Source organism: Plasmodium knowlesi (genome assembly GCF_000006355.2).
Source record: "Plasmodium knowlesi strain H genome assembly, chromosome: 11".
Lineage (NCBI taxonomy): Eukaryota > Apicomplexa > Aconoidasida > Haemosporida > Plasmodiidae > Plasmodium > Plasmodium knowlesi.
The window spans coordinates 1487402-1513930 of record NC_011912.2 but is presented as its reverse complement, the minus strand read 5'-3'; the positions used below and the strand labels follow the sequence as shown (position 1 = coordinate 1513930).

The following is a 26529-nucleotide window of genomic DNA, read 5'->3' as shown; positions in this document are numbered from 1 at the left end:
CCGAATAACCTTTGTTCATCACGTGGTTAGAGAAACAACAACCAGGTTTCAAGAACATATGCTCCCACATCTATTAAGGGGAGCGTGAGAACATGTCAGGTGCACTTCGGTCCACAATGACTCCAACCCATCGTATGTGGAGTAGAGTCACATGGATCTGTTTAACCAATTCTACCAGTAAATTCCCACAGAGTTAGACAACGGAAAAAAAAAAATACGCAATTAATGTAATTCTGCCATGTTAGAACATTTTTGCTACAACCAACAAATCAATAATGGGTGAACCCTACCACAAAGAGCCATATCGCCTAGCGGAATCGCTTTTCTGTTTAATGGCTTCTAGTGAAACCTTATAAATGTATAGTTTACAGTTTGGGAAAAAAAAAAAAAATAATAAAATAAAAATAATGTAATGTGATGTGATGTGATGTAGTGTAATAGAATATAGTAGCCGTGGTGACAGGTGCAACTACCTCTCTTCCCTCACTAGTTCACTTCGCTCCTTCCAACATAGCTTACACTCACCCTTTTGATTTCCAAAAGAGGGTATAGTAGCTACATAAGACGGGGAATAAACCACAGTGAGAGACACAGATGGAGCACGAGTTGCCACACACAACGTCAGTTAATAATAAAGCGAATGAGTAAGGGAAGAAAAAAAAAAAAAACTAAAAAAAAAAAAAAAAGAGTGAACACTTTTTTTTTTTTTTTTTTTTTTTTTCACATATATGTATACATGCATATATAGGCATTACACAAACAGGCTCGGGAGTCCGCTGTGTAGCAAATATAACTATGTACTCATTTATATATATATATATTTTTTTTTTTTAATATTTTTCTTATGTGTCCACCAGCACCATACCCACATTAGGCACAGAAGCAATATAGTGGGTGGTGTGAATGGCTTCTCATAAATGGCGTCGGCGCGTGCGGTGAGCTGCGCGCGGGGTGCCGCCCGCATCTGCTACATGTGAACATAAGGAATGAAGGAAAAAAACAAACCATTCACATATTTGCAAGTGCATATACTAATAAGAATATAGTTACTTGCAAATGTGAACGGAAGCAAGGACCATCATTCTCAGTAAAACACACTTAACAGAGAGTGTGCACCCACGTAGGAAGTACACACCCATATTACCACACACGGAAAACGACATACCCTAAAATATATCAGCAAGGAAATATAACCTGGTCTGGTCATTCTTCTTCATACCGCACGGTCCTTGTACATACACCACACGTTCGCTTATAAGCATTTACACACTTACATGCACAACGTGTATGAGCTACGAAAAAAAAAAAAAAAAAAGAAAAAAAGAAAAGAAAAAGAAGTCGCTTCTCTAATAGTCCTGATTGGCAGTGGCACCTGATTTAAGTTGAGATTTCTTTGGTAATAACACATTGTGGATGTTTGGCAAAACTCCTCCGGATGCAAAAGTAACGCCTGCCAAGAATTTGTTCAATTCTTCATCATTTCTCACAGCTAGTTGTATGTGTCTTGGGGTAATTCTGGACTTCTTATTGTCTCTCGCTGCATTTCCAGCCAACTCCAAAATTTCTGCACACAAGTATTCTAGCACGGCAGCCAGATAGACAGGTGCTCCAGCTCCTACTCTCTTCGCATATTTTCCTTTTTTTAAGTATCTTCCAATTCTTCCTACTGGGAATTGAAGTCCTGCCTTAGCAGAGTTAGAGGTTCCCTTAACAGCCTTCTTGCGACCAGTTTTTCCTTTTGCTGACATTTTTTACGAGTGTAAAAAAAAAAAAAAAAATAATAAATATAAATGAGTAGCGGTTATACGCTTACGCCTTCTTTTTTCGTGAATTTCACGTGTGAAACTTAGCTTTTTCACATAAAATGTGATTTCTTATTTTTTTTTGTTGTTTAAAATGGATAAATGCGTTTATCAATTGGAAAATATAAATATGTGGATATAAAAACGTATAAATGTATACATATATGCGTTTTTTTTTTTTTTTTTAATGCAAAAATATATTTTCTTTTTTTTATATTTTAAATGTTTAAAATTATATTTTAAAAAAAAAAAAATTAAATAAATAAAGGAATCGAAAAATTAAAAAAAAAAAAATCATACACTTTTTTTATTTTATTTTTTTGTATGTACTGTTCAGGCAATTTGGGCGCAAAAAAAAAAAAAAAAAAAAAAAAAAAAAAAAAAAAAATCACCAAATCGGTATGCATATGGGAATACCGCCAAATCACGAAAGCATCAAACACATGGGCTATTTTTACCATTCTTAAAAACGCAATGGGACAAAATTTGCAGTTTGCCATGTCGCCGCACATCTTTACTGGGCTAACCCCAGTTTATCAAATTTTTCCGAAAATGTGCCCCGTGCAGGGGGGTACTTTTTTTTTTTTTTTTTTGTCTCACCGCGCAAAACGCGCCGCTTGCCGCGTTATATACTTGCAGTGAGCAAAAAGATGCAGCATATATAAATATATAAATATATAAATTTGTTATATGCATATATGCACTCACGGGCGTGCCATCGCCCCATGCGCGTGCATACTCGTACACACGCATACAAACGCGCACATACACGTTTACATATTATATATAAATTATATTATTTCTGAGTGCTTCCGAGCGTGTGCGCACGCCATAATCGGTGGTTCATGTTCACCTTCGAGCTCCAGGCGATGCGCTTTTATTAAATGAATATCCCTTCCCCATTTGTGCGCTGAACTCATGCAATTTAGTGTAACATTTTCGGGGCCATGCTCCACGATCCCCCCAGGCACTTTTCTTACGATATGCCACATTCCCGCGCTTTTGATGCAGTACGAGGGGGAGGAAAAAATTGTTAACCTCCGGGAGCATATGCAGGCATGATACGCATAGGAGGTGGAGAAATGGGTGCGCAGGCCGTAGCGTATTCTCCTGGGTGAAAAAAAAAAAATAAAAACATACCTTCACCTTGCATAAGTGCATACGCTCATTTATATATATTCGTTTACTTTTATATATGCATGCTTACGGGTAAATCTTTTTATATAGCGGAGGGGTGGAGGTATTATATACCACTGCTCGAGTAGTTTTCTCTTCATAAAAAGCGCAAAGCTCCGTGCTGAGTGTGTGCGCCCGGATGCATGCATATATAAAAGTATATATAAATGTACACACGTACTTGTGACCCATCGTGTGCACGAGCGCATGAAGGTCACTTCGCACACACGCAATCGCGCATGCCAAAATGGCACCATTTCTGTACCCCTTCGTGTACAAAAGGAATAACACTATTCGCTCTCCGATTTCGAAAAAGAAATTGGCACAACTACAAACAGTTGAAATGGTATGTATGCACATTTATATGTACTTTGCTAAGTCCCTTCTTTCCAAAAAAGGATACTACTTCTTTTTTTCTTTTTTTCTGTGATGTCCCTTTGGACATGTTTGTTCTTTCAGCCTCCGTTGTGCGTTCCTCGTATTTTTGCCCCATGTTCTCACATACTTTTGTTTCCCCCTTTGTTTTCCTTCACCAAATGTGTGCCTTACGGTTTAACTTGTTCATTAAAGCTTTTTTAAGAGAGTAGCATAACGCTATTTTTGCCTTCTCGCGTGTTTACAACAGAGCAGGGGCAAACGGGGTAGTTATCCAAGTTTTGTTCTCCCCCAATAGATTAATGTAACTTTTCTTTTCTTTTTTTTGAAACCCCTCTTTTGTCTTTTGCAAGAATAGCTAGTTTAGCAGTAGCCACCAGGGTTGCGTGATGGGTCTGAGTAATTCTCCCCCAAAGTGCTTGCCCATGTGTGGGGCACACCTATGTATATAGACGATGTCTCTGTGCGTAAGACGATAAGTGATTTAATAGTGTACGTATTCCAAGACCAATGCAACCCTTTGTGGGAATCTCGTACATCTTTTATATTTCCATTAGACCTATACAAACATTTGAAACCTTGTAAATGAGGTAAAGGTATCTTCTGTGGTGGAGGAAAAAAATGCTCTAACAAGCAGTAAATGGGGAGGACCCTTCCACGCGGCGTTCCAACATCGTTGCGTTTGGCTGGCTGCAGGAAAGTCATTCATAAAAAGCGGAACAACCGAACCTGGCAGACTTTCTATACATACTTTGCTCATGCATATCCACGTGTGTATATACACGTTGGAGTGGTAAATCGGCAAAACGGCTAAAGCACGGGAAAACTACTTCTTGCAATATGTTACATGTTGACCACTACAGGGAAATTCAAAACGAATTCGTAAATTTTGATGTTCCTCTTATTAACATATTTTTTTTTTTTTTTTTTTATTTCCCTGGAAAACTACCTGAACCAGCTAGCTATTTGGTATTTTATTTTTTTTTTTTTAACAGATAGCCAAAATGTTTTAAAAAAAAGAAAAGAAAAAAGAAAAGAAAACATCTCGAAAGTGTTTTAACTCCACTCGTCCATTACCGCTGAGGGAAAACAAATCAGTCGTGCGTGTTTTTTTCTTCACAAGGGAAGCATAATATAGCGTTACACCGTGGCGGGTAAGTTAGGTTGCTCAATTTTTTTGAGGTAACGTAACACTTGAATTAGTCACCACTTCATCATTCCCTTCTTCATGCATTTGGAATTGAAGGGGGTGCCAGTGGGAACATGCCAGAAGGCCGTTACGCAACAGTATGTGAGGACCTCCTAACGGCAATACGACACTCTCCTTTTTTGCATGAACGCAAGTGGGTCATATATGCACACATGTTTAGTGTCGCACGGAATATAAAAGTTTTCGACTTCGAGAGGGGGGGACAAACTGATCGTTAATATAATTGTCCACATAAAAATAGGTGTAAAACTGCGCAGAGAAAACCTTTTTAATTTTTAAGCAGCAGGGCAAATGTAATTAATCCCCAGTGGTTTTAATCCTTTTTAAATGATTCATTAGGTGAGGTTATTACATTAGGCATATACTTATGAGTTTTGAAGTGACCCCCGATGCGGGGAGCTGCCTGCTCCTCTGGATGTTTGCTTCGCTGGAGAAGTGTATAGAATGGAATGAATGAGAAATATCCCCTACTCTTACAATTGTGAGCAACACACGTCAGGGGTACGTTTCATATGCGCGCACCTCCCCTTCAAGTGCTTGCAAATAGGGTTAGATAAATTTTATGCGCATGTACTACATTTTTGCATTGCCCTAGCGACACATTCCCCTCCTAGGGGGAAGGAAGCATAACAGAGTTGTGTGGCCTAACATCTCACCATCCGAAAAATCAGTCCGCTTTGCTTATAGACTCCTCTGTTTTAACGACCTACCAGTGCGGCAGTTACGCACTTGCTTGCAGGCGATGAACCGCTTCTCGACTGCACTGCACACAGGAGCATTCACCAATATATTTCATATATACACGATATCATATATGAGGGATCACCGCTGCAACTAACATGAAAGGTTCATCAGGAGGAGCAGTAGGCAGAACAAACTAATTTTCCAACACACCCGATTTGTTCGGAAGGTGTTAAGTTTTTTCCCCCTCGTTTTTATGATACTAACGGGGGTGGCTCATAATGCGGTGTTTTGGCTAACATTTTGGTGACTCTGCCTCCCACGGGGGGGGGAGTTAACAGGACCGGATCGGTGGTGTTGCCATGATAGTCATCCATAAAAAGGCACGTGCACTTGTATAAATATATAAGTATAGCTCATATGGACCACGTTTGGGAGGACAATGAATAGGGAGCAGCAACAAATGGGTATATCCTTCTTGCTACTACTCGGTCACCTTTTTTATCTTTCGAACTTTTCTTATTTTTAACCACTCCGTCTCGCCGCAAAAAGCTCCTACAATCACTTCGGACGAATGCGCGAACAGGTGACTCTCGTACCTCCTTGAAAAATGATGACGCCAAGAAAAAAAAAAAAAATTTAACATTGGACCTGGTTCACAAGTGTGATGCGCGAAATGATACGCACACAACGTGGTATTTTTTTTTTTTTCTTTTTTCTTTCTTTTTTTTTTTTCTCATATGCAAGCTAGCAGGTGGTTTCGAGTGTATGGGGGGAAGGTGTAAATAATATACATTATTATGGTGTATACCTGTGCAGGGGGCATGTGCACAGAATTGGCCTGATGTGTCCTTTACGTGTTAAACGACAGAGCGGCTAAGGCGAACGAAAATGGGCAAAGGAATTGCGAACGTTATTCAAACACTGCGAGCGGACAAGTCGAATCAAACGCCCGAAGCAGTTTTCCCTCGGCTGAGTAATAAATTGTTCGCATGTGCTGCATGCGTGGTTGCAGTATTTAACCCGCTATTAAAATTTGCAAGCTCTGCCAAAATGTTGGGGGGGTAAGAAAAAAAAAAGAAAGAAAAATACATGCACTTGAAAAAAAGGAGGCTTCGCCTCCTGACGGCGGGCGCGGGACACGTGTACCCACAGGGGGGGGGATAAAACGCGTTGCAAAGGATAATGCGTCGTAAAAGGCAAATGCCTAAGTAAATGGAATTACAGCGTATGATCGCCCTGTAGCATATGGACATGTATATAATATTCCATACGTACGAACTATGAACGTATGAAGTACGGAAGTGTATAAATATGCGAGCACAATTTGGTTTGCCGTGCGGTGGTGAAAAAATGTCCAAGGGAACCCGAGAGGCGTATATAAAAGAAAAAAAAAAAAAAAAAAAAAGGGATCATATGAAAGTAATGTATAAATATCATATATTCATACGGGTGGACTTGCCTCTGCTCCTTGTGTTCACGCCGTGTGACAGTTGCTAACACGTCCATTTATATGTGACATAAAAAAACTACACGTGCTTATCGTACCGTACGAATGTCCTGGTGCCATACTGATTCATGGACTGCGCCGAGCCGCGTGCGCAGTACACGTAAAAAAAAAAATATTCGTTAATTGAAAAAAGAATGAAATGCGAAAGAAAGGCATTAAATATTGAAAACATAAAAAAAAAAAAAAAAAAAAAAAAAGCAAAACGCAAAACGCGAAAAATAACACGCAATGGGAATTTTGCAAAAATAATCGAAAAAAAAAAAAAAAAAAAAAAATCAATCAACAAAAAATATTTTACAAAAATGGCCACCTGTTTTTAATCACAAATTACAAATTTTTTTTTTTTTTTTTTTTTTTTTTTACCTTTACAACAATTTTATGTTTTTTTCAAACAAATTGAAGGAGAAATATATTTTTGCAGAATTTTATCCTTTTCGTTTTTCCATATATTTACGAGAGAAATAAATAAAATTCCTTTTCACTATTTTACCATTTCGTTATTTCACTTTTTTTTTTTTTTTTTTTTTTTTGCATTGAAGGTTTTTCACCTCACATTTATATTTATATATAACAAACTCCCCCTTTTTTACGTGAATTACTTTTTTTTCCCCCCCTCTTTTGCCTAAACGTTCAAAATGGCCAGAACCAAGCAAACCGCAAGAAAATCCACCGGAGGAAAGGCCCCCCGAAAGCAGTTAGCCTCCAAGGCCGCGAGAAAATCCGCGCCAGTTTCCACGGGAATTAAAAAACCCCACAGATATCGCCCCGGAACTGTCGCCCTGAGAGAAATTAGAAAGTTCCAAAAGTCGACCGATCTGCTTATCAGAAAATTGCCATTCCAGAGATTGGTGAGAGAAATTGCACAGGAATATAAAACCGACCTCAGATTTCAGTCCCAAGCTGTACTGGCCTTGCAGGAAGCCGCCGAGGCCTACTTAGTTGGACTCTTCGAAGATACCAACCTGTGTGCAATTCACGCCAAGAGAGTCACCATCATGCCAAAGGATATACAGCTAGCCAGACGTATTCGTGGAGAACGATCATAATCGTGAGGCTTAGCTAAGCGTTACAGAAACCTCCAATGTTGTGCAAAATAAAAAAAAAAAATTGACCCCCCCCCTTTCAAAAAAAAAAAAAAAAAAAAAAAAAACGAAAAATAGCCAAAAAGGCCATAAAAAAAAAAAATAATAACAATCACCAAAGGGAAGGAGAAAAAATGGAAAAATCAAAAGGCAAAGTAAAAAAAAAAAAAAAATGATCCAATGACTTACTGGAATGGAAGTATTTTCGCGGAAGATGCGACTGCTTCTGACCGTTACTGATACTCGTGAGAAGGCACGACTTCGCCAAACGTTGCGCAGTGCTGAACGTATGCACATATATTTGCGTACGTTTACTCACGTGTATGGCATCGGGTGGAAGCTTCCCTTGTTGCTTTCTCGCGGGAAGAGAGATTAACTCGCCTATTCAGATTACTGCGTTGCATATGTGTAAGGTCATATAGCCAGGTGCACGTTGCCTTGTGTGTCCTGTACACTTGTGCTTGTATGTACGAACTCCCGTATCCTTGGAAAAATGCCAAACGATGATGATAACAGAAGCATATGGAGGGGGTGTACGTTTACCTCGGCATCACATTGATTGTAAGAGGAAGACAAATATTTTTGCAAGCATGGGGAGAAAAAGAAAAAAAAAAAAACGTATCGCAAGTTTTTTTTTCCGACACACCTATCAGTTGCCACTTCTCAAAATGATTTGTTGCCTCATGAGTGTTGAGGAAAGAACCAATTTGCAATGTGTTAAATCCAAACAAAATGGACCACCCCAGTTATCGCATAAGAAAGAACCGCACACATGACAAGCACACGGGTATTGTACGTATGCGTATATATATTTACATATATATATATATATATATATATGGGCACCTGCACAAATGTGCGAGCACACATACGTTGGACGAGGCATCCATATGAATAGAACTTCCTTTGCACCTTGCGGGACGGAATCGTTCGACGATTTCCCCCGTGTTTAAGCATTCGTAGCAAAGTGAATTTTTATACCTTCCTCTGTCCATTTCCATTGTTATGGGAAGAGTGGGAATCAATTTCCTTTGCTACGAACAGAGGAAGGACATTTCATGCGACATGTGACAACACACATATCAAAGCAGTACATCATGTTTGGAACTGAATTGTAAGCCTTTTTTTTTTTTTTTTTTTTTTTTTCATTTGTATCTTTCCCCTCATCCCCCCTCAGTTTTTTTTTTTTTTTTTTTTTTTTTTTTCTCACCCTATATTAAAAAACATTATGCAGCATTACACAAAAAAAATTTTTTTTTGCCTTTACGTGTGTATGGGCATGTACATATACATCCGTACACATATGTAAAAAGGGTGTGGGAGGAAGAATAGGAACTGGGAGGGGAAAAAAGTGTTCTAGTTCTTTTCCCTTACGCACACCACCTTCCTCTCCTCCTCATACGTGATAATTACAAAAAGTAAAAAGGCCTTTTTTTTTTTTTTTTTTTTTTCAGTTTTTTTTACATATTGATTTTTGGTCATATATAAAATTATTCAGAAAAAGAAGAAAAAGAAATGCAAAAGTTGAAGTAAATTTAATAATCATGTATACACACATATCTTTTTACTTTTGTCCTTGTGGCCATGTGGCACATCCTATTTGTTGTGCATACATGAGTATAGATTTATGTGTATCATGTTATTTAATTTCCTTTCCTTTTTTTTTTTTTTTTTTTTTTTAATTACAAAACCATGCACTGTGACTGCAAACTGAAAGTTGAAATTCCCGACTTATCATGTTACCTGTGGGGAGAAGGCGAGATGAACGTGGGGCTCACTCACTAAATGAGGATACTCCTTTACGATGCCTTCCTATTAAGCTATCTATGTGTACTTTGACACTGTGAAGTTGGTCGTCCTGTGTGATTGTTCCATGCAAGGAGAAGAGGAATACGCATGGGAACACTTTTTTTTTTTTTTTTTTTTTTTTTTTTTTTTTTTTCGTCCTCTTATTCCTACGTTAATATCACACTGCACAAGAGCAGGCGTGTTGATTTGAGGAAGGGTTATAACCAACATAGACAACTATCATACATAGCAGGACTTATGCAGAAAAGGCCTCAACGTAAATTTCTTGACCAATGGATGGAGAAAGTTGCGTAAATTGGTTGGAGCGAAAGGGTAAGTGTACCTTCCAATGCGGAATATTCAGTACGGCTCAGTAGGTTGGAAGAAGGTATCTTCTTCGTCTCTTCTCTTTTTTTTTTCTTTTTTCACTTCCTGCTTTTTGTCACCAATATGGTGAGGGTAAAACAGCCTTGAAATGTAGAGGGACATATACTTGGGCGAAGATCAAATTGGAAGGAACCGCCCTTCCTCCCACACACGTTCCTCCCGTATTGGTGGAAGGAGAACAAAGGGGCATACACCATGGGCGTGTCAAAAGGGAGAATTGCACCAATAGAACTGCGCACCTCTTGTGCACCACTTGTCAACATGCAACCCGTGCCATAGGTCGTAACCTTCCACGATCAACAACAACTTCCCCTTAGGTGGAAAATGAAAGACAGCCCTGATATTGCAAAGGATTATGCAGCACACTCAAAAAAATATGAACAGAATGGAAACTTCATCCCAAGCGCAAAACGCGAAATGCGAAATGCGAAGAAGTTACCAACATAGTAGAGTGTTCCTACAGTGCCAATGCGTTGCCCTCGTCCTACGTAACCAATGGTGACAGTTCTTCCTATTTAGGAAAAAAAAAAAAAAAAAAAAAAAAAAAATTCACACACACATGTGCACAGTGCGAAGGAATGCCATGCACGACGTGCAAATCGCGCCGCCATCATTCCCTCCACCTGAGCGACGTTATCAGTAAGTTGCGCAACATTTGGCGTTGCAAATGGGGGGGAGGGAAATAAATAAAAAAAAAAAAAAAAAAGAAGAATTGTTTTATTTCATTTTTTTTCTATAATCAAGAAAAAATATATCCTTCTGCAAACGTAATCACACATAAAAATACAAATGTGTATTTTTTCCAACTTGCCGTATTTTTTTGTCTTTCTCCTTTCGCTGCAACCAGACCGGTGCACACGTCGACTGGTAAACACTGACTAGTCGATCTTCACTTCACAACAATTTTTTTTTTTTTTTTTTTTTTTTTTTTTTTTTTTTTGTCTTGGCAATGGTGCCAATTTGTCCAATTTTTTTTTAGCATTCTCCTGTGCCGTGCATTCCATCGCGCATTTTCTCTCCGTCCCCATTTGCACCAACACCACCTTTGCGGTATCCCCCTGGAGGTGACAATCTCATATAAGGAGACAAGTATCCATATCCACCAGGTGGTTAAGAATACGCATTTTTTTTCACATTGTACAAAAAAAGTGTACCCCCAACACACACACACACACACATACACATGCAAAGGTGAGACGCCATCATGGAGACGGAAAGCAACGGAAAAACTCCGATAGGAGAAATGAATTCCTCTACGGAAAATCTAGCAAATCAGATATCTATGTCAAATTTAACATCTATAGATAATATAAAAACTCAAAAAATAAACATGGACGAAAACAATTACAACTACTTTAATTATGCAGAAAATGAGACCCCCCTTGTGAAAAATGAACATGAGCAATTCAATAATATATCTGCAGAGATACATGGAAAGACCATTTTCAGTGAACGTAATTTAAAACATGATTATATCAATAATTTCCAGATGAATTTACCAAACCATGAAAAAGACGATGCGGAAAACTCGTACACAGACACAGAGGTACAGATGAGGAATCAACAAAACATTTTAAAAATTCTGGAAGATGATGATGTACAGGTGGAATTTGAAGGTGCTCCGGGGATGGGTACCTCTATTGAAGGGCAACATCTTTCGGAAGAGATGGGTGTCTGCACGGGAGAAAACCCGTTAGAAAATACAGCCGATGCAGAAAATGGGGGAAATGACTCCATCCTAACTGATGGAGAAGACACAAAGGGAGAGTTGTTAAAAGAAGCAGACCTAAATGAAAACCCCCTATCAGTTAGAACCAACCTTCACCAAGTTCCTTCGAACCATGAGGAACATCTCGAAAAGGAGGACCACGGGGGAGAAATCACAGGAGTCGCAACGACAGCTGGGGGGGAGAATCTGTTTGGAGAACCCAACAAGGGAGACGACAATGCAATGAATCATTCCCATACTTTTAAAGAAAAAGCAGAAATTAATATAATTCATAACAAGGATTTGATCAAGGCGAAAAAAAGTAAAGACAAGAGTACGGAAAAGTACAAGAACAAATACAAGAATAAATTTCTGCATCTCTTCCGAAAGAAAAATTGCTCTAATAAGATCAAGGACCAACACATGTTTACGAATGAGGCGGTTTGCGTTATGGAAAAAGAGGAGGAGAAATGTGGAACCAGTAGCACCGATGGTAGTAGTGGAAGACAGTATGTTCAAGAGAACCTCAGTCCTAGCTTCAATCTGTACAACCGAAATGATTGGAAGGGGGAAGTCCAAGAGAGGTGCAAAGAAGGAAAGGGTGTAAACAGTGAGATACATATTCCTATACAAATTGTAACGGGAGAAATACAGTTATATGGAGAGAAGGAAAACATGATGGCAACCGTCAGGGAGAGTCACACATGTTCCATCAAAACGGAAGATAATCTCATGATGGATATGCAAAATGAAAATATGGCAGGCGCTGATTTGGAGAGACACACAGGTAATATAGGAACAACTGAAGGAATAGCTACATACGCATCGGGAGATAGACATGCCCAGGGACGAGAACAGAAACTTTCATTCGAATGGATCGATAGAAAGAATTACAGTTTAGAGAAAATAAAATCCTTCATGTCTAACAACACCTTTTTAAAAGATAAAAAATATTTTCTACAAAAAAAAAAAACGCAACTATCGAAGGAAGTGAATTTTTTTTGTCATCATTACAACGTTCTTTTGTGCTTTTTTCTGTACATAGTCTGCTTTGCCTTCGTTATGGCATCCATCTGTTACGACTCATGGAAGGTGCATCAAATGGAACTAAAATCCGAGAATATCGAGAAAGTAGTGCACATTGATATCGGTGCAACGACCATTAGACGGGTGCAAAAAGTTTCTAAACAAAACGGAGATGTGACTCTCTCCATTGACAAGGAGCAAACAATGGACTCATTAATAGAGAATGAAATTTGCAGGACAGTTACGAAAGATGAATTAGAAGACTTCCTAACATTTTTGGCATCTAACAATAAATTAAAATATGAACAGAATCTAATTGATCCCACAAAAGGAAAGGTATCTGATGGTTTCCTTTTAGATGCGCTGAAAAATCCAGCACACGTAGGACTACTAAAGGACGAAAAGTTAGTTTTAACAAGGAAGCATATTTTCGGACCAACCATCTACAATCTCGAGTGTAAATTTTTGGAAAAGATAAAAAAGGCAGGAACGTATCATAAGATTCTTCTTTACGCAATATTATTTTTTTTACTCATTCCAATTTTTCTTTTGTTTCATATTTTACTGAATTACAAAAAGGAGAAGAATGTACAGCTGGTGAAATATATCTCCTTCGTTTTTGTTAATTTGGCATTGATTACGATGATCTCCTCTCTCTTTTCTGTGAACCGAGCCTACAACATCCCCTTGTGTGTTATGCATGATGGAAGTTCCGATATCTGTCAAGATGGTTCCTCCATCCACTTTATTCGCTCGTCCATCATCTTGTTAATTTTTTCAAATTTGTTCTTTTGCAAGTTTGTTCATGTTGTTCGAAAGAAGAATAGCACTCTCTCCGGTTCCCTCGTTTGATTTACCCGGCGAGGTTTTTCCACTTAAGGTTCTTCCAATGTCTACCCTCATAAAAGGGGAATATTCTTACCACATCCATCATTTTTTTTTTTTTTTTTTTTTTTTTTTTTTTTTTTACCAACCTACACGTGGGAAATTTTGCTTCCCTTTCTGTGTAACCGTATGAACCACCATCCTCATAACTTATTAACTTTTTTTTTTTTTTTTTTTTTTTTCCATCCTGGTACTGATCTTGGTGTGCATTCTTGAGCCCTATCCAAAACAGTACATTTGGCTGTATGCATATCCGCCTCCCCTTGGGTATGCAAAAGTGGGTAACCCCCCTGGAAACAAGTCCCCCCCCCTATAATAGAGGATCTTCACAAAGGTGGGATATATCACAAGTGATTTTTAAAGCATAAATAGATATGGCATCCTCCTTCATCCGGTGGGAAGGCACTTTTCATACATTTTCCCCTCGTTCGGATTGCTTCTTCCTTTAGCAAATCTATTTCATTTTGGAGACGCTACCACATCATAGGGGCTGACCCCATAGGGCAGATTGACCCATTTGAAAGAGGGGGCATTCCTTCAAATTTCTAACCGCGGGTGCAGGATGATGGTTACCTGCCATTCTGGCGTTGCATAGTCTCAGGTGCTCTAAACCCGGTTGTCGACTTCTCCAGTTCCTTCATGGGGGCATTCTTCCCTCCCTTTTTTTTTTTTTTTTTTTAATTTTTTTTTTTTTTTTTTTTTTTTTTTTTTTTTTTTTTTTTTTTCGGGATTCCCCCGCGAGTGGAGCAGATGACGCATATCAATCAACGGGTTAATCGACGGTTCAGTTGAAACTCCGTTGTGCAGTTCTCTTCATCCGTCACGACGTGGAAACTTACCTTCTGTAGGCGGTTATCCCTCCTCGTGTGAAATGGTGCCTTATTTCGGGAGAACCCCCAAAATGCAATTCCGCGTCGCTTTCATTGCCGCAGGTGTTTATAGAGCTAAGGACAACAATGAGGGTCCCTCTCCCCTTGGGACCAGCCTCCCTGTTTTTGCGGCGACGATGGGCTAACAGAATAACCGCAGTGAGGATTTTCGCCGCCCCTAACTTTCACCTTTACGGGAAGAGGAATATCACGAGTGCACAGAATCAGCAGAGGACAAACCGGTCGGAGGAGGAACTGGAAAAAACCATAAAACTGGTGGATAAAATTTTAAAGGAAAATAATTTCGACGTATACATAAAGGGAATAGTCAATACGGGGGGGGTCCCCAAAGCAGCGAGCAAAGAGGTAGACGCATATAAATTTCTCCACCTTCTAAACAGGATTCTCGTTCTGAGCAGAGAGGTCGACGAATCCTCCGATGGGAAGACAAACATATGGGAATGCCCCACATTTTTAAACCTGCTCGGTTACATCAAGTTAAAAATTCCGTCGTTTAGCATCCACGAGATGTTTATCTTCGTCTTGTGTTTCTCAAAAATACAGTTCATGCCTCAGATGCTAATGCATGATTTTTTATTAACTGTACAGGAGAAATCGTACTTGAAAGGTTTCCTTGAAGCAGACGTGAATAAATTTTTCCAGTTTTTTTTTATAGTTACTAGTATTAAGAACGTGAGGGTGGGGGACCAAACGGATTCACTGTTCGCTAGCTTTGCGACTAATTTTGTGGAAGTCGTTCTAGACTTCCTCGCTGTCCGGGATGCCACATCCCCTGGTGAATCCGTCCATCTACCCACCGACCAACAGAGCGACATACCACCTGACCAACAGAGCGATGTACCAACTGACCTACGGAACGACTTACCCCTGGACTGCTACCACCTCCTATGTGTCGCTCTCCACAACGCAAACGTGAGGAACGCCTCCCTCATGCACCGCGTGGCCACAGAAATTCTTCACCTCCTAAGCACCCACCAAGACCTCGACAAGTACAACCAAATTGATTTAGCAAAGAAGCTCATTAATATCTACCTGGCATATGTCTCCCTAAAATGTGAAAACTATTATCTCTATGAAAAACTGAATACGTATTTGTACAATCATATTGAGGAGCTACCATTGCCTAGCTCTTTAACTTTGTTGCTCTGCATAGCGACCTTAAAGGAACAGAAGTGTTTTAATTTTCCCCTATGTATGCTCTCATCTTTGGAGAAAAATTTCTCTGGTAAATTTTACTCTCTAGATGCAGGGGATCTGCTCTTACTGGTATACTTATTAACTTATTTGAATCTACACATAGCAAATACAGAAACATATGTGTGCATGCTGGACCATCTCTTCAACGTGCATAAATTTGAACCGTTGCACGAAGATGAACGGATCAAGTTGTTCCAGATTTATGTGAGCCTGGTGCAGTCCTTCCCAAATGCAATGTCGTGTGAACTGCACTCCGAAATAACTAGCCATACAAACGGAGCAAATCGCAAATGTGATAGCGAAGGAGAGGAACACGACTCAGATCAGCCCACATGCCGAACCAAGCTGCAAAATGTCCTACGGAAAATACAAGCCAATATGCAGGTACAGAATGAACAGAACCCACCAGAGTACGCAGAAGAGTTAAATGAACAAGTAGATAACCTGCACGAAATGTTACAACAAATAAGTGGAAATACTTTCTCTATAACAAATTTTAGGAAGAACACAGTGGTACTTAGCTATTACCTTAGTCATATTTCCTTTGATCTTAAAAAAGAGGGAATTCCAGAAGCGGAGTCTCAGAAAATTGTTATCCTTTTTGATACGGATAAGACACATTTGTCTGATAACTCCTTTGATATTTACTGTAACATGAAGCGGAACCATCTAGCCATGTTAAATATTAAGTGCTTCCCCATTAAGCTCCATCAGTGGAGGGAGCTTTCTCCAGAAGAGCGAAGGCAGTTTCTGACATTTGAGCTAACACATAGATTCTTACCCAGCGTAACTTCTTCCACGTAGCAGATATTTAAGTAGCTATTCACGACTGCACGGCTCTTTTTTTTTTTTTTTTTTTTTTTTTTTTTTTTTTTGTTATCCTGTACTTTTCATCGTGGATTTCGCAACGATGAATCCGTCTTAACCTATCACTTGGTTCGTCCAATCAGTCACGTGACGCTCACCCACCAATAAACCAAATTGCACATTAATTTTTTAGCTTTTAATTAGTTTTTTTTTTTTTTTAACAAAAAGGTTAGAGGGGGGGGGGGGGAAGTGCCAAAAAAAAGGGCATACATAAAAGGAGGTAGTCGTAAGACCGATAAAGAGGAAAAGAGGAAAAGAGGAAAAGCGGAAACAACGACGCTAATACTCTTCGGCGAATTCCTCCGCATCCTCATTTTCATAATCCTCCTCATCGTAAGACAAGTCACCATAAATCATGTCGACCTCGTCCTTATAATTTTTAAGAGCGTTCTTGACCTCATTGGGCTTTTTTTTATTTATGAGAGCATACCTTTTCTTCTTCTCCCTCTTTTCGATAAGTTCTTGGATCTTTCTGTTGATACTTTGCAGTTCTTTATCCTCTAACTTACCTTCGCATGCAGGAAGGATAATTGAGAGCAGCCTTTCTATGGCTACACTCTTTGCTTTACTTTCCTGTATTCTCGATGCCAAAATTTCCCCTAAGGTTTCACAGTCCTTTATAGAATTCAGTGGGGTGCTCTCGAGGGTTATAATTTTTTCTTGCTGTTTACTCTTAACTGGGGCATCACTTTGTTCATTTTTTTTTTTTTTTTTTTTTTTTTCCTCATCGTCATCGTCTATTCCTAGAAAGTCTGCTATGTCGTCCACATTGTTTTGTAAAATTTTTTTCTTCAACGCTTCATCCTTGCCTGTTGAGTCAAGATTAAAATCTTCTCTTTTTTCCTCCTCGTCATTGAGCCACTCTGTCCAGTCGTCCACCTCGCTGTTACTTTTATCTGCGTGCAAGAAATGGAACCCAGGATGTATACACGCATGCCCTTATGTGAGTAATGATGGGAGAGTTGTGTCCACATAATTGCCCCCCGAAGAAGGTGGGACCCATAATCTGATCGCCTTTTCTATGGCCATCTGCCCACGGCGAATAACTTACCCATTGTGAACGCCACAGGGGGGGGGGAGCTTCAAAGGAAAATGAAACCTACAGTAAGGCAACGAACGCCGTTACGGCGAAAGAAGAATGGAGCGGCGGAACGGGAGGGGGCCGTGGAATAGTGAAATACTGGAGCAGGGGGAGGAGAAATCGCCAGATCAGCCAAAAATTGGCAAGTGCAAAACCTGTACAACGAAGCTTTGGCGTAGCTTCCCTTTTACAAAAAAAAAAGAAAAAAAAGAAAAAATATATATATATGTTATTATTACTGTCACTATATTGCTAGCGGGTGGTAATCGTTTGCGCATGTCGAAACGTGTGGCGGTTACATAAAGTTATTAAATAATAGTGCCAAGAAAATGATAAAGGAGAAAAAAAAAAAAAAATTCCGCAATTTCCGACCGCCCGTTTGATCATAATAGGGGCACGCATACGTTAGCGCTTACACTAAAAAATGACGAAAACGGATTAATGGAAAAAGTTTTTTTTTTTCTTTCTTTTTTCTCTTATTCATATAGTAGCGCCAGAAATTGTTATAGGATTTAAGGTGATATATGCCGTCGAAACACCACGCGCAATGGGTGCGTGGAAGGGGGACGCTAACGCTTGACACAACAGAATGGTGGATTCTGGGTGTACGAGCAAACGTACGTTCAGGGGAGCATACCGCCCTTCTCCTCATTTATACAAGCATATGTGGTAAGAAAACAAAAGAAACACGCCATGGAATGCTACAAAAATGCGCATACCAATTGGTGAGTGGACAAAGGTGTGCAAATGGGTAAAAACATTATCAGTTGGAAGGGAAGAAGCTTTTCCATTTTTCATATTTTTTCGTAGGGCAAATATAGACGCATCATTCCATTTGTGTGAGGAATTTTTTTTTTTTTTTTTTTTTTTTTCTTCCTTTATCATTTTGGAAAGGCTGTTCCTAGGCCATTCACACAACCAATCACCGTTACGAAAAAACCTTTTTCTTGTGGAAAGAATAGACACTTTCTCGCCTTTTACCAAAATGTAGCGCTTGAAACAGGAGGTGCAGATGGCGTTATCATAATAGAACAACCTTCTGCAATGAGAAGTAAAATAAAATAAAAAAAATTAACAACATGACAAAGCACCCCCAAGCAACATACCATTTGATAATCCTCAAAACAGAGTGACAATTTCGCAAATTTTTCTCATTCCTTTTGTTTCCCCCCTAAAAGGGTAGACATAAACCCCTCTTTATAAATACCAATTGACGTTACCATCTTCACGTTCTCATTAAAAGATGAACGTTACAAGGAATTATTTTTGCCATTCCGGTTATACGTTTCATTATCGCAGGGTTAAACATTTCCTCTGAAATGGGCATCTGGATTAGTGAAATGTGTGAAGTTCATCCCACTTTCCCAAATATTTTATATGCGTGAATATGCGAACAGGAAACACCCGGAGCAACACGGGCACACAAGTTTGTTCGCCAAAAAAGTTCACCGATCTGGGGCATCCACAATGTTTTTGTCAGAGTGACAGTGATTTATGCTCACCATTCAACAGAATGTAGCAAATGTGAATGCTGCTCGTAACCGCGGAATTGTTTCACATTCCCGTTCTGCCACATAACATGGGGTTGAGTCACAAATTTTAAGGATTTCTCACTCTCCGTCATGTTTTAAAAAGGTTAATATGTGTGTGTATGCACGTAGGAGTATTTCGTATGGGGGAAGAACTCATCAAATATATATATATATATATATATTTTTTTTTTTTTTTTTTTTTTTGCTGACCTGTTCAGGTAATTTTTTTCAAATAGCTGCAACATTTAGAGGGGACAAATATTTGAGCGCTGTTGTGTTTGCTGACAACAGAACGTTTTGTTCCATTTGCATTTTTCCCAAATTCGCATTGTCATGTTATTTGTATTTTTGTACAGAGTGAGCCTACTTAGGGAGGGGTACGGATAGGAGGACTATTTTTTTTTTTTAATGCTTTAAAACATCTTTTTAAGAAATCCATTTTGGGGGGGAAAAAATGGAAGCATACAAAACCCTTGTAAGGGCGGGGCATAACGGAATAATTTATCTTAACAAGTGTTGCCTGTTCAATTTTTTTTTTTTTTTTTTTGTAACCCTTTTTTGCATTATGGTAGGGTTGAATAAGGAGCGTTATTGGGTGGGCGCCCAGTTTGTTTCTCCCCCACGAAGAAAATTCTTGCCTTATTTTTACCCTTTTACTTTTAAGTGCAGAAGGGCGAAAGTGATATTTTGGGATTTACCCCTTATGGCACCATTTTACGGGGAATACCCAACAGGGGGCGATAAAAATGAGGGACCCGCAGCGCATAAAAAAGTACAAGAGGATATTCCGCAAGCATACACCGTGTGGCGCAGTTGTGCCCGTGGGGATAAAGCTAAGAAACGACAAATAGAGAAGCGGTTTATGCCCCCCTAATGCGGCGAATTTGTAGGGACGTAAAAAAAAAAAAATAAATAAAATAATATATAATTAAAAAAAAAAAAAAAAAAAAAACAGATAATATATAACATCTCAACAGTTAGCGGAAAAAAAAAGTAAACTCAAAAATTGCAGGAAATCCCATCACATTTCACAGCCGCTAAATAAGGAATAGCAAACGCTTGGGAGAATAGAACTTTTTGTATGAAAAAAAATATTTAACGTAGCATATAATATTCCTTGCGGGGAACGCGGAAAAACGCAGAAAAACACAAAAGCGTGAAATTTCAACCAACTCCACAGAAGTGAAATCAAATCAACGGAACGTAAAAGGTAAGTTGTTGTACCCCTCGTCAAGGGAGCAAAATAAAAGTGATCTTTCGCGAGCGGCTGAGGGATGATGATAAAGAGTAGGGAAAATCGGCCCATTTTGAAAGCATGCCCAACGGGAAAATGAGTGGGCCTAAAATGGGGAGAAGCATCCCGCATAGCATGAAAATTAAAATAATAAAAAAAAAAAAAAAAAAAAACGCCAAGGAAAAATGTATATAAAAGAGGGAGGCCGCACTAAAGCAAATAGAACGGTAGAGGGGGGGGGGGTATTCCTCCTTAGCCAGAAGTGTTTAAAGAACATGGTGGATATCATCTTACCAGGGTGTCCCCCTCCCCCCGTGCGAAACAAAATAGAAGCAACCCCTATTTACGCTCTTCCCCCTTGTTCAACTTTTTTTTTTTTTTTTTTTTTTTTTTCCATCCCCCGAGCAGTTAGCACAAAATGGCAACGCGATTTAAGAAGAACAGGAAAAAGAGAGGACACGTGTCCGCCGGTCATGGTCGTATTGGCAAGCACAGAAAGCACCCCGGTGGAAGAGGAAAGGCTGGTGGTATGCACCACATGAGAATCAATTTCGACAAGTATCACCCAGGTTACTTTGGAAAGGTAAGCCCCGTGGGGGGAGACATAGTGTGCCTGTGCTAATGTGCTCGTATCGCATAAGCAACTCTCGTGTCACAATGCGTGCTTCATTCCCCCCCCCCCCCCCTTTTTTTTTTTTTTTTTTTTCTCCCCCAGGTCGGAATGAGACACTTCAACCTCCTCAAAAACCGCAAGTTCTGTCCCACCATAAACGTGGACAAACTGTGGGGACTCCTACCAGAGGAAAAGAAAAAAGAATTTTTCGAAAATAAAAACATTGCCCCAGTGATAGACGTCACCAGAAAGGGCTTCTTCAAGGTTCTTGGAAATGGAAAGCTCAAGCACAATCAGCCCATTGTCGTTAAGGCCAGATACTTTTCCTCTGTGGCCGAGAAAAAAATTAAGGCTGTTGGGGGCCAATGCGTACTAGTAGCCTAAGCGACACAAAAGTAGAAGAAAAAAAAAAAAAAAGGAATAAGGAAAAGAAAAAGAAAAAGAAAAAGAAAAAAGGAATTGAAGACGGAAAGAAGATGGAAAATCACTCGTAACACTGCTAACGCTACCATTATCATCAGTGTTGATATTTTTCATTTTTTACCTTTTTCAACGTAAAGTACATCTTAGTGTGCATGCCTTCTTCTTACATTTCATATGGCCTGCCGAGCGCAGGAACAAGTCCGAACAGACCAACAAATGTGTAAAAACTAAGCGCTCTTAAAAATGCCATAAAATTAAAAAAAAAAAAAAAAAAAAAAAAAAAAAAAAAATACGCTTTAAATTTGAAGCGAAAATATAGATCGAATCCCTTAGGAACGAGGGATTGGGCAATGTGAGAAAGCCCACAAACTGATCAACAGAGAATGAAGGTTGAATGGTAGCGCGGGAGTAAATACAAATGATAATGCGGGACATGTCCCCGCGATATAGACATAGGGAAAGGATATAAACACAACATGTCTTCTTTTCACATGCAAAAATGCAATGTAGTAACTGTTGTGTGGGAAGGAATGAACAGGTCCAATTTGCAAAAATATGCTTCTGATATAGAGAAAGGGAACTTTTGTTGCTCATCTAAGTAAACACGAAAATGCGTGCATATAATAATAATATTAGATGGGTTGTCTTTCTTCTTAGGTACATCTCTCCCCTCTTCGGGTGGACAATGTACACCATCTTTCCTCTCTGTCTTACCATCCAAAGGATTGTAAAACAAATATACCAATAAAATAGAAAGGGTAATTCGCGAAATGTCGTAAAGACGTCGGATTTGACGTAGCTGTGTAGAAGGGGAGACACAATTTTTTTCCTTTGTATATTGTTTGTTCCGTAGCAGATATGTTCAATAGTTGTTTTTCCTCCAATCTATATGCGGATCGATTTATATAAATTAATTTTTCATTTTTTTTTTTTTTTTTTTTTTTTTGGGGGGGGGGAGGCGAGTGGACATTTGTCAGCACTTGTCGACGGTAGTTTTCCTTTTTATATTGACATCTAACTGTCCTTCTAACTCGATGTCCGAAACTATGCCAGAGTCGGCTTCCCCTGGTTGGTTTAGTATCTTCCGAAAGGTGGCTGGCATAAACACCGAAAATAAGTCACTCTCCTCTGGCACGAAAAATAGCAGGACCGTTAGTACACTGACCACTAGAATTAGATGAAGGAGGCCGTTCCTTGTGTATAGGTATCTGTGGGGTGAACAAATGTACAAATGGATTGATGTGGAAAAAAAAAAAAAAAAAAAAAAAAAAAAAAAAAAACAGCAAATGCAGCATAAAGGTGTTGAGGGGACTTGTCCTGCGCGCTGTAAAGATTCCCCCCCCTCGGAGCAGTTTCAATCATATTAACAAAATTTTAAAACGCAGCTAGCTCGTATCACCCGATGATGCTGAGGTTCTTCAAGGCCAAATCGAAAAAGGCAAATGCGTATGGCTCCTTTGCATACGCTGGGAAGAGTCTCTGCAGGTAGGGGAGGAGGAACATGAAGGAGGGACATTAGTTGAGAATAATCCATTAGACGTGGAATCGATTCCCTTGTACTCTCTTGATGTGCAATACTTTGACACCTATCCGCTTGGGTAACAGCACCGAGGCATTGAGACAACGTTCACTTGCTTTTAACTCGCTCGGGAAACCGATTTCATTGTCGATCCTACCAGTATAATTAGGGCTGCTCCGGACGACACAAACATGAGGAGACAAGTGTTCAGGAGAATGATATCCAAGTAGGTGTTCTTCCTCTCGAGGGCCAAAAGAAGTCCCACCTTGAGCTTATATATAAAGTGGAGAAATAATTAGGAGGGGTAATGTCACATGGGGGAATCACGCATGGGGAGAAGGTGGTACGATGAACAGAATATAGAGTGGCATCGACACAATAGCCTGATTCGCCATTCCAATATACATTACGTACACATCTGCGCAGAATAAAAAAACTTTTCCCTTTCCTCTGTGTGTATGAACCAATAGCGCAACTTGCTTACCTTGTGGCAGATGTAGTTAAATCCGGAAAAGGCGCAGACGAGAAAGTAGGACGCCACCAAGGGGTAAATCAGCAACGAAAGAGGAAGTGAATCTTTCCGTTCGAGGAGCTGCAAAGTGGTGGTAGTGTGCAGGTGGAGTAGAAAAAAAAAAAAAAAAAAAAAAAAAAAAAAAAAAAAAAATTAGTTACAGTTAGGGCTCATTACCAGTGAGGGAAAAGTTGCCTAACGTTGGGTAACGGATCATATATCATGTACTGATGAAGACATGTAGGAATGAGTCCCTCTCTTCCCATATACGTACCTCCTGCGTAGCGTCCCAGTGGAGAAGCCATCCGCTAGTCAACTTGCCCTGTCCTGCAGACCCCCTCAAGATGCACAAGTAAAGGTAGACAATTATAGATGCATTAGCGAGTAAAAAAAAAAAACCCAGGAGGAAGAAACCATAAGAAGATGTTACACTTGTCGGATTATTATAACGGTAAACAGATTTTTCATAATCGACTACTAGCCTGTGCACCATGTAGTTAAGAATCCTTTTCTCTCGTTTATGTTGTATGTTTTGAAGAAATGATTTGATATAATTCGACTTGCATGTTTGCTCTCTGCTGAGTTCTACCTCTTGGGTAACCTGTAGAAGATCTTCTGCCTTTCTGTTGATGCGAATGAGCTGATCCTTGAATATGTCTTCCCTTCGTTCGTCCGCGTTCGTAACTTTAATTGCAGGAGTGGCTTCTCCCCCCCGATAGCGACTCACAGCGGAAAACAATAAACCAAGCGGAAGGGATACCAGTCCGACGCCCACGTAGACGGCCAAGACGATAGAACCCATCAACGAGACAAACATAATCACATAGTCATTGAAATTTAAATTGAAGACAATTGGAATGTTTTCATTTCCCACATTTTGGCACATCTTTATATTCTTCAAATTCAAGGAGAGTAATTTCTTTCTCATGGTCTCCTCTAAGTAGGGATACCACTGTGTACAGCTATGTGCATTTAAAGACAATCTGATTTTGTGAAAATGTAAGTAGGTTAAAAACAAGATGCAGCATGACAGAGTAATAGAGACTATCCACATGAGAAGTACGTTTTTGCAGATGGCGCTTGTTCTATGTGTACATATCTTTCTGATGTATCTCCCCCAGTGCTTAATTCTTCGTTTGTTTGGTTCACTTGCATACTGATCTGTGTGGGACACCTCTCCTACATGCGAATAGATCACTGCTAAACATGGTGTTATGATAAATACGTAGATCCCGAAAATGGCGTATATGATTTTGCACATAAAGTTCGGGTTGAAATGCTCCTTCATTTTGGGAAAAGAAGCCACTTGGGCTACGGCTGGTACGATGATTATCATCCCCATGCATTGTATGTACCCCATTATGATGACGAGCCTTATTGTTATATTTAGAAAATTATTTCTCTCGTCTTTGTGGCAATATATCCTTAGGAACCTCCACCCTACCACCCCCGTGGCGGCCACATACCCGACGAGCAGGGCCAAGAGGATATACACATGCATCTTGCAGGATTAGGGGAAGGGGATAGAGACTTCCAATAGGCCACTGCGCGCACGCTCCTACGAATGTATGCGTCAACACTGTTGTAGACTGCGGAATTGGAGTGACTCCAAATGGGGAGGTGAACTTTTCGCTTCCAACCTTTGTTGGAATGCCCAGCGGCGAATCGCCGCTGATTTAGGTTGGATCTGTTGGAAATTGATTAGCTTTAAAATGTACTGGATTTAAAATTAACTGGATTTTAAATTTACTGCATTTAATCGATTGTGTATAATTGCATGGCAATAATTGGATGGCTTCACTCCGTCGGATGTTTCTTTCCACTTTTTCCAAACCAGAAAATGAGGGGTTGCCAAGTTGCAAATCCCAAAGGTGGCGAAAAATTAACGCATATTTTGACGTAAAAGCGCAACCGCAGAGTAACTCTAAGGCAGGAAAAAAAAAATTTAAAAGTTCAACGTGGGAGTTCCTTATCCTACCTTCCGCCAATATGCGGATGTTCGACGAGTAGAATTATTCAGTTCATTTTTTTTTTTTTTTTTTTTTTTTTAAAAAAAATGGCTAGTTGAAAAAAAAAAAAAAAAAAAAAAAAAAAAAAAAAAACATACCATGACATGCCATGCAACGCCATCATGTCCAGCACAACGCGGCGTAGACAAAGACACAGACCGAACAGAGATAGAACCTTTGCTCTACTCCTTCTGTCGCCAAGCTGCATCTTCTGACCATTTTAATGATGAACCATGGGAATAGGGAAAAGGAAATAAATAAAAAATACCGTTACGTTGAAGATACCTGTAAGACGTGTAGATGGAGATCCCCCTCTCCATTTAGAAAAACGGGTGACATTTTTTTTTTCCCCTTTCGAGATTTCATTATTCCAATTGGAAACTTTAACGCGCTAAGATGCGACATGTTTAATGTATGAAGAAACTGAAGACGAACCATTTTATGCCCCCTGCGGTTATATGTAGAACTGTTGGGTGCAATAGCCCTGGGGGGAGGGGGCAGACTCAAATGGGAAATTTGTTTACACCTCCCCCCCCTTTTCCTACATGCTACATTTTGTTTTGATAGAAAAATGAAAAAAAAATCATCGCATAAATATGCTAGGAGGGGTGATTATGCAGGAAGTGCGCATGTTCGCTTTTTGGAGAGAATATTTTCACTCAAGTTTTTTTTTTTTTTTTTTTTTTTAAGTGCATTAATATGTGCTCTCATATTATCCACCCATGATGGCAATTTTATCACCTTCTCCTTGACTCCGTTTTGACTAATTACCAAATGGTCACAAGGAGGTGCAAAAAATAAACGGCACGGTGGGGTGGAGAGCTGGAACACTTCCTCTTTAAAGTGCCGCGATTGTGGTCCCTTGTCGGCCTAGGGGTGTTAATCGTGTTTTAAAAAATGATGGTGGAAATAAAAAATACGCTGCGAAGAGGAAGAGCCTTACGTGCAAATTGACCGTGTCAACAAATAACTTTGTCACACAAATAACTTTGTCACACAGATAACTTTGTCACACAAATAACC

General features: G+C 39.5%; 7 protein-coding genes across 7 annotated transcripts; 4 read left to right on the top strand and 3 right to left on the bottom strand.

Moving 5' to 3' along the window:
* Nucleotides 1-1346: 1346 nt before the first annotated feature.
* Nucleotides 1347-1748, bottom strand: PKNH_1132600 (histone H2A, putative; the record flags this gene model as incomplete). The annotated part of the gene is made up of 1 exon (XM_002261462.1): nt 1347-1748. The coding sequence occupies one exon, from the start codon at nt 1746-1748 to the stop codon at nt 1347-1349; it is 402 nt and encodes a 133-aa protein (XP_002261498.1).
* Nucleotides 1749-7389: 5641 nt separating this feature from the next.
* Nucleotides 7390-7800, top strand: PKNH_1132500 (histone H3 variant, putative; the record flags this gene model as incomplete). Its single annotated transcript, XM_002261461.2, has 1 exon — nt 7390-7800. One exon carries the CDS (start codon nt 7390-7392, stop codon nt 7798-7800), a length of 411 nt encoding a protein of 136 aa, XP_002261497.2.
* Nucleotides 7801-11215: 3415 nt separating this feature from the next.
* Nucleotides 11216-13597, top strand: PKNH_1132400 (conserved Plasmodium protein, unknown function; the record flags this gene model as incomplete). The annotated part of the gene is made up of 1 exon (XM_002261460.1): nt 11216-13597. One exon carries the CDS (start codon nt 11216-11218, stop codon nt 13595-13597), a length of 2382 nt encoding a protein of 793 aa, XP_002261496.1.
* A 989-nt stretch (nt 13598-14586) lies between these two features.
* On the top strand, nt 14587-16521 carry PKNH_1132300 (conserved Plasmodium protein, unknown function; the record flags this gene model as incomplete). Its single annotated transcript, XM_002261459.2, has 1 exon — nt 14587-16521. The coding sequence occupies one exon, from the start codon at nt 14587-14589 to the stop codon at nt 16519-16521; it is 1935 nt and encodes a 644-aa protein (XP_002261495.2).
* A 342-nt stretch (nt 16522-16863) lies between these two features.
* On the bottom strand, nt 16864-17639 carry PKNH_1132200 (conserved protein, unknown function; the record flags this gene model as incomplete). Its single annotated transcript, XM_002261458.1, has 2 exons — nt 16864-17480; nt 17636-17639. 2 exons carry the CDS (start codon nt 17637-17639, stop codon nt 16864-16866), a joined length of 621 nt encoding a protein of 206 aa, XP_002261494.1.
* A 3210-nt stretch (nt 17640-20849) lies between these two features.
* Nucleotides 20850-21428, top strand: PKNH_1132100 (60S ribosomal protein L27a, putative; the record flags this gene model as incomplete). The annotated part of the gene is made up of 2 exons (XM_002261457.1): nt 20850-21014; nt 21147-21428. The coding sequence occupies 2 exons, from the start codon at nt 20850-20852 to the stop codon at nt 21426-21428; spliced, it is 447 nt and encodes a 148-aa protein (XP_002261493.1).
* Nucleotides 21429-22440: 1012 nt separating this feature from the next.
* PKNH_1132000 (LMBR1 domain-containing protein, putative) lies at nt 22441-24998 on the bottom strand (the record flags this gene model as incomplete). The annotated part of the gene is made up of 5 exons (XM_039114145.1): nt 22441-22675; nt 22867-22946; nt 23144-23257; nt 23471-23578; nt 23772-24998. 5 exons carry the CDS (start codon nt 24996-24998, stop codon nt 22441-22443), a joined length of 1764 nt encoding a protein of 587 aa, XP_038969765.1.
* Between the last annotated feature and the right edge of the window lie 1531 nt (nt 24999-26529).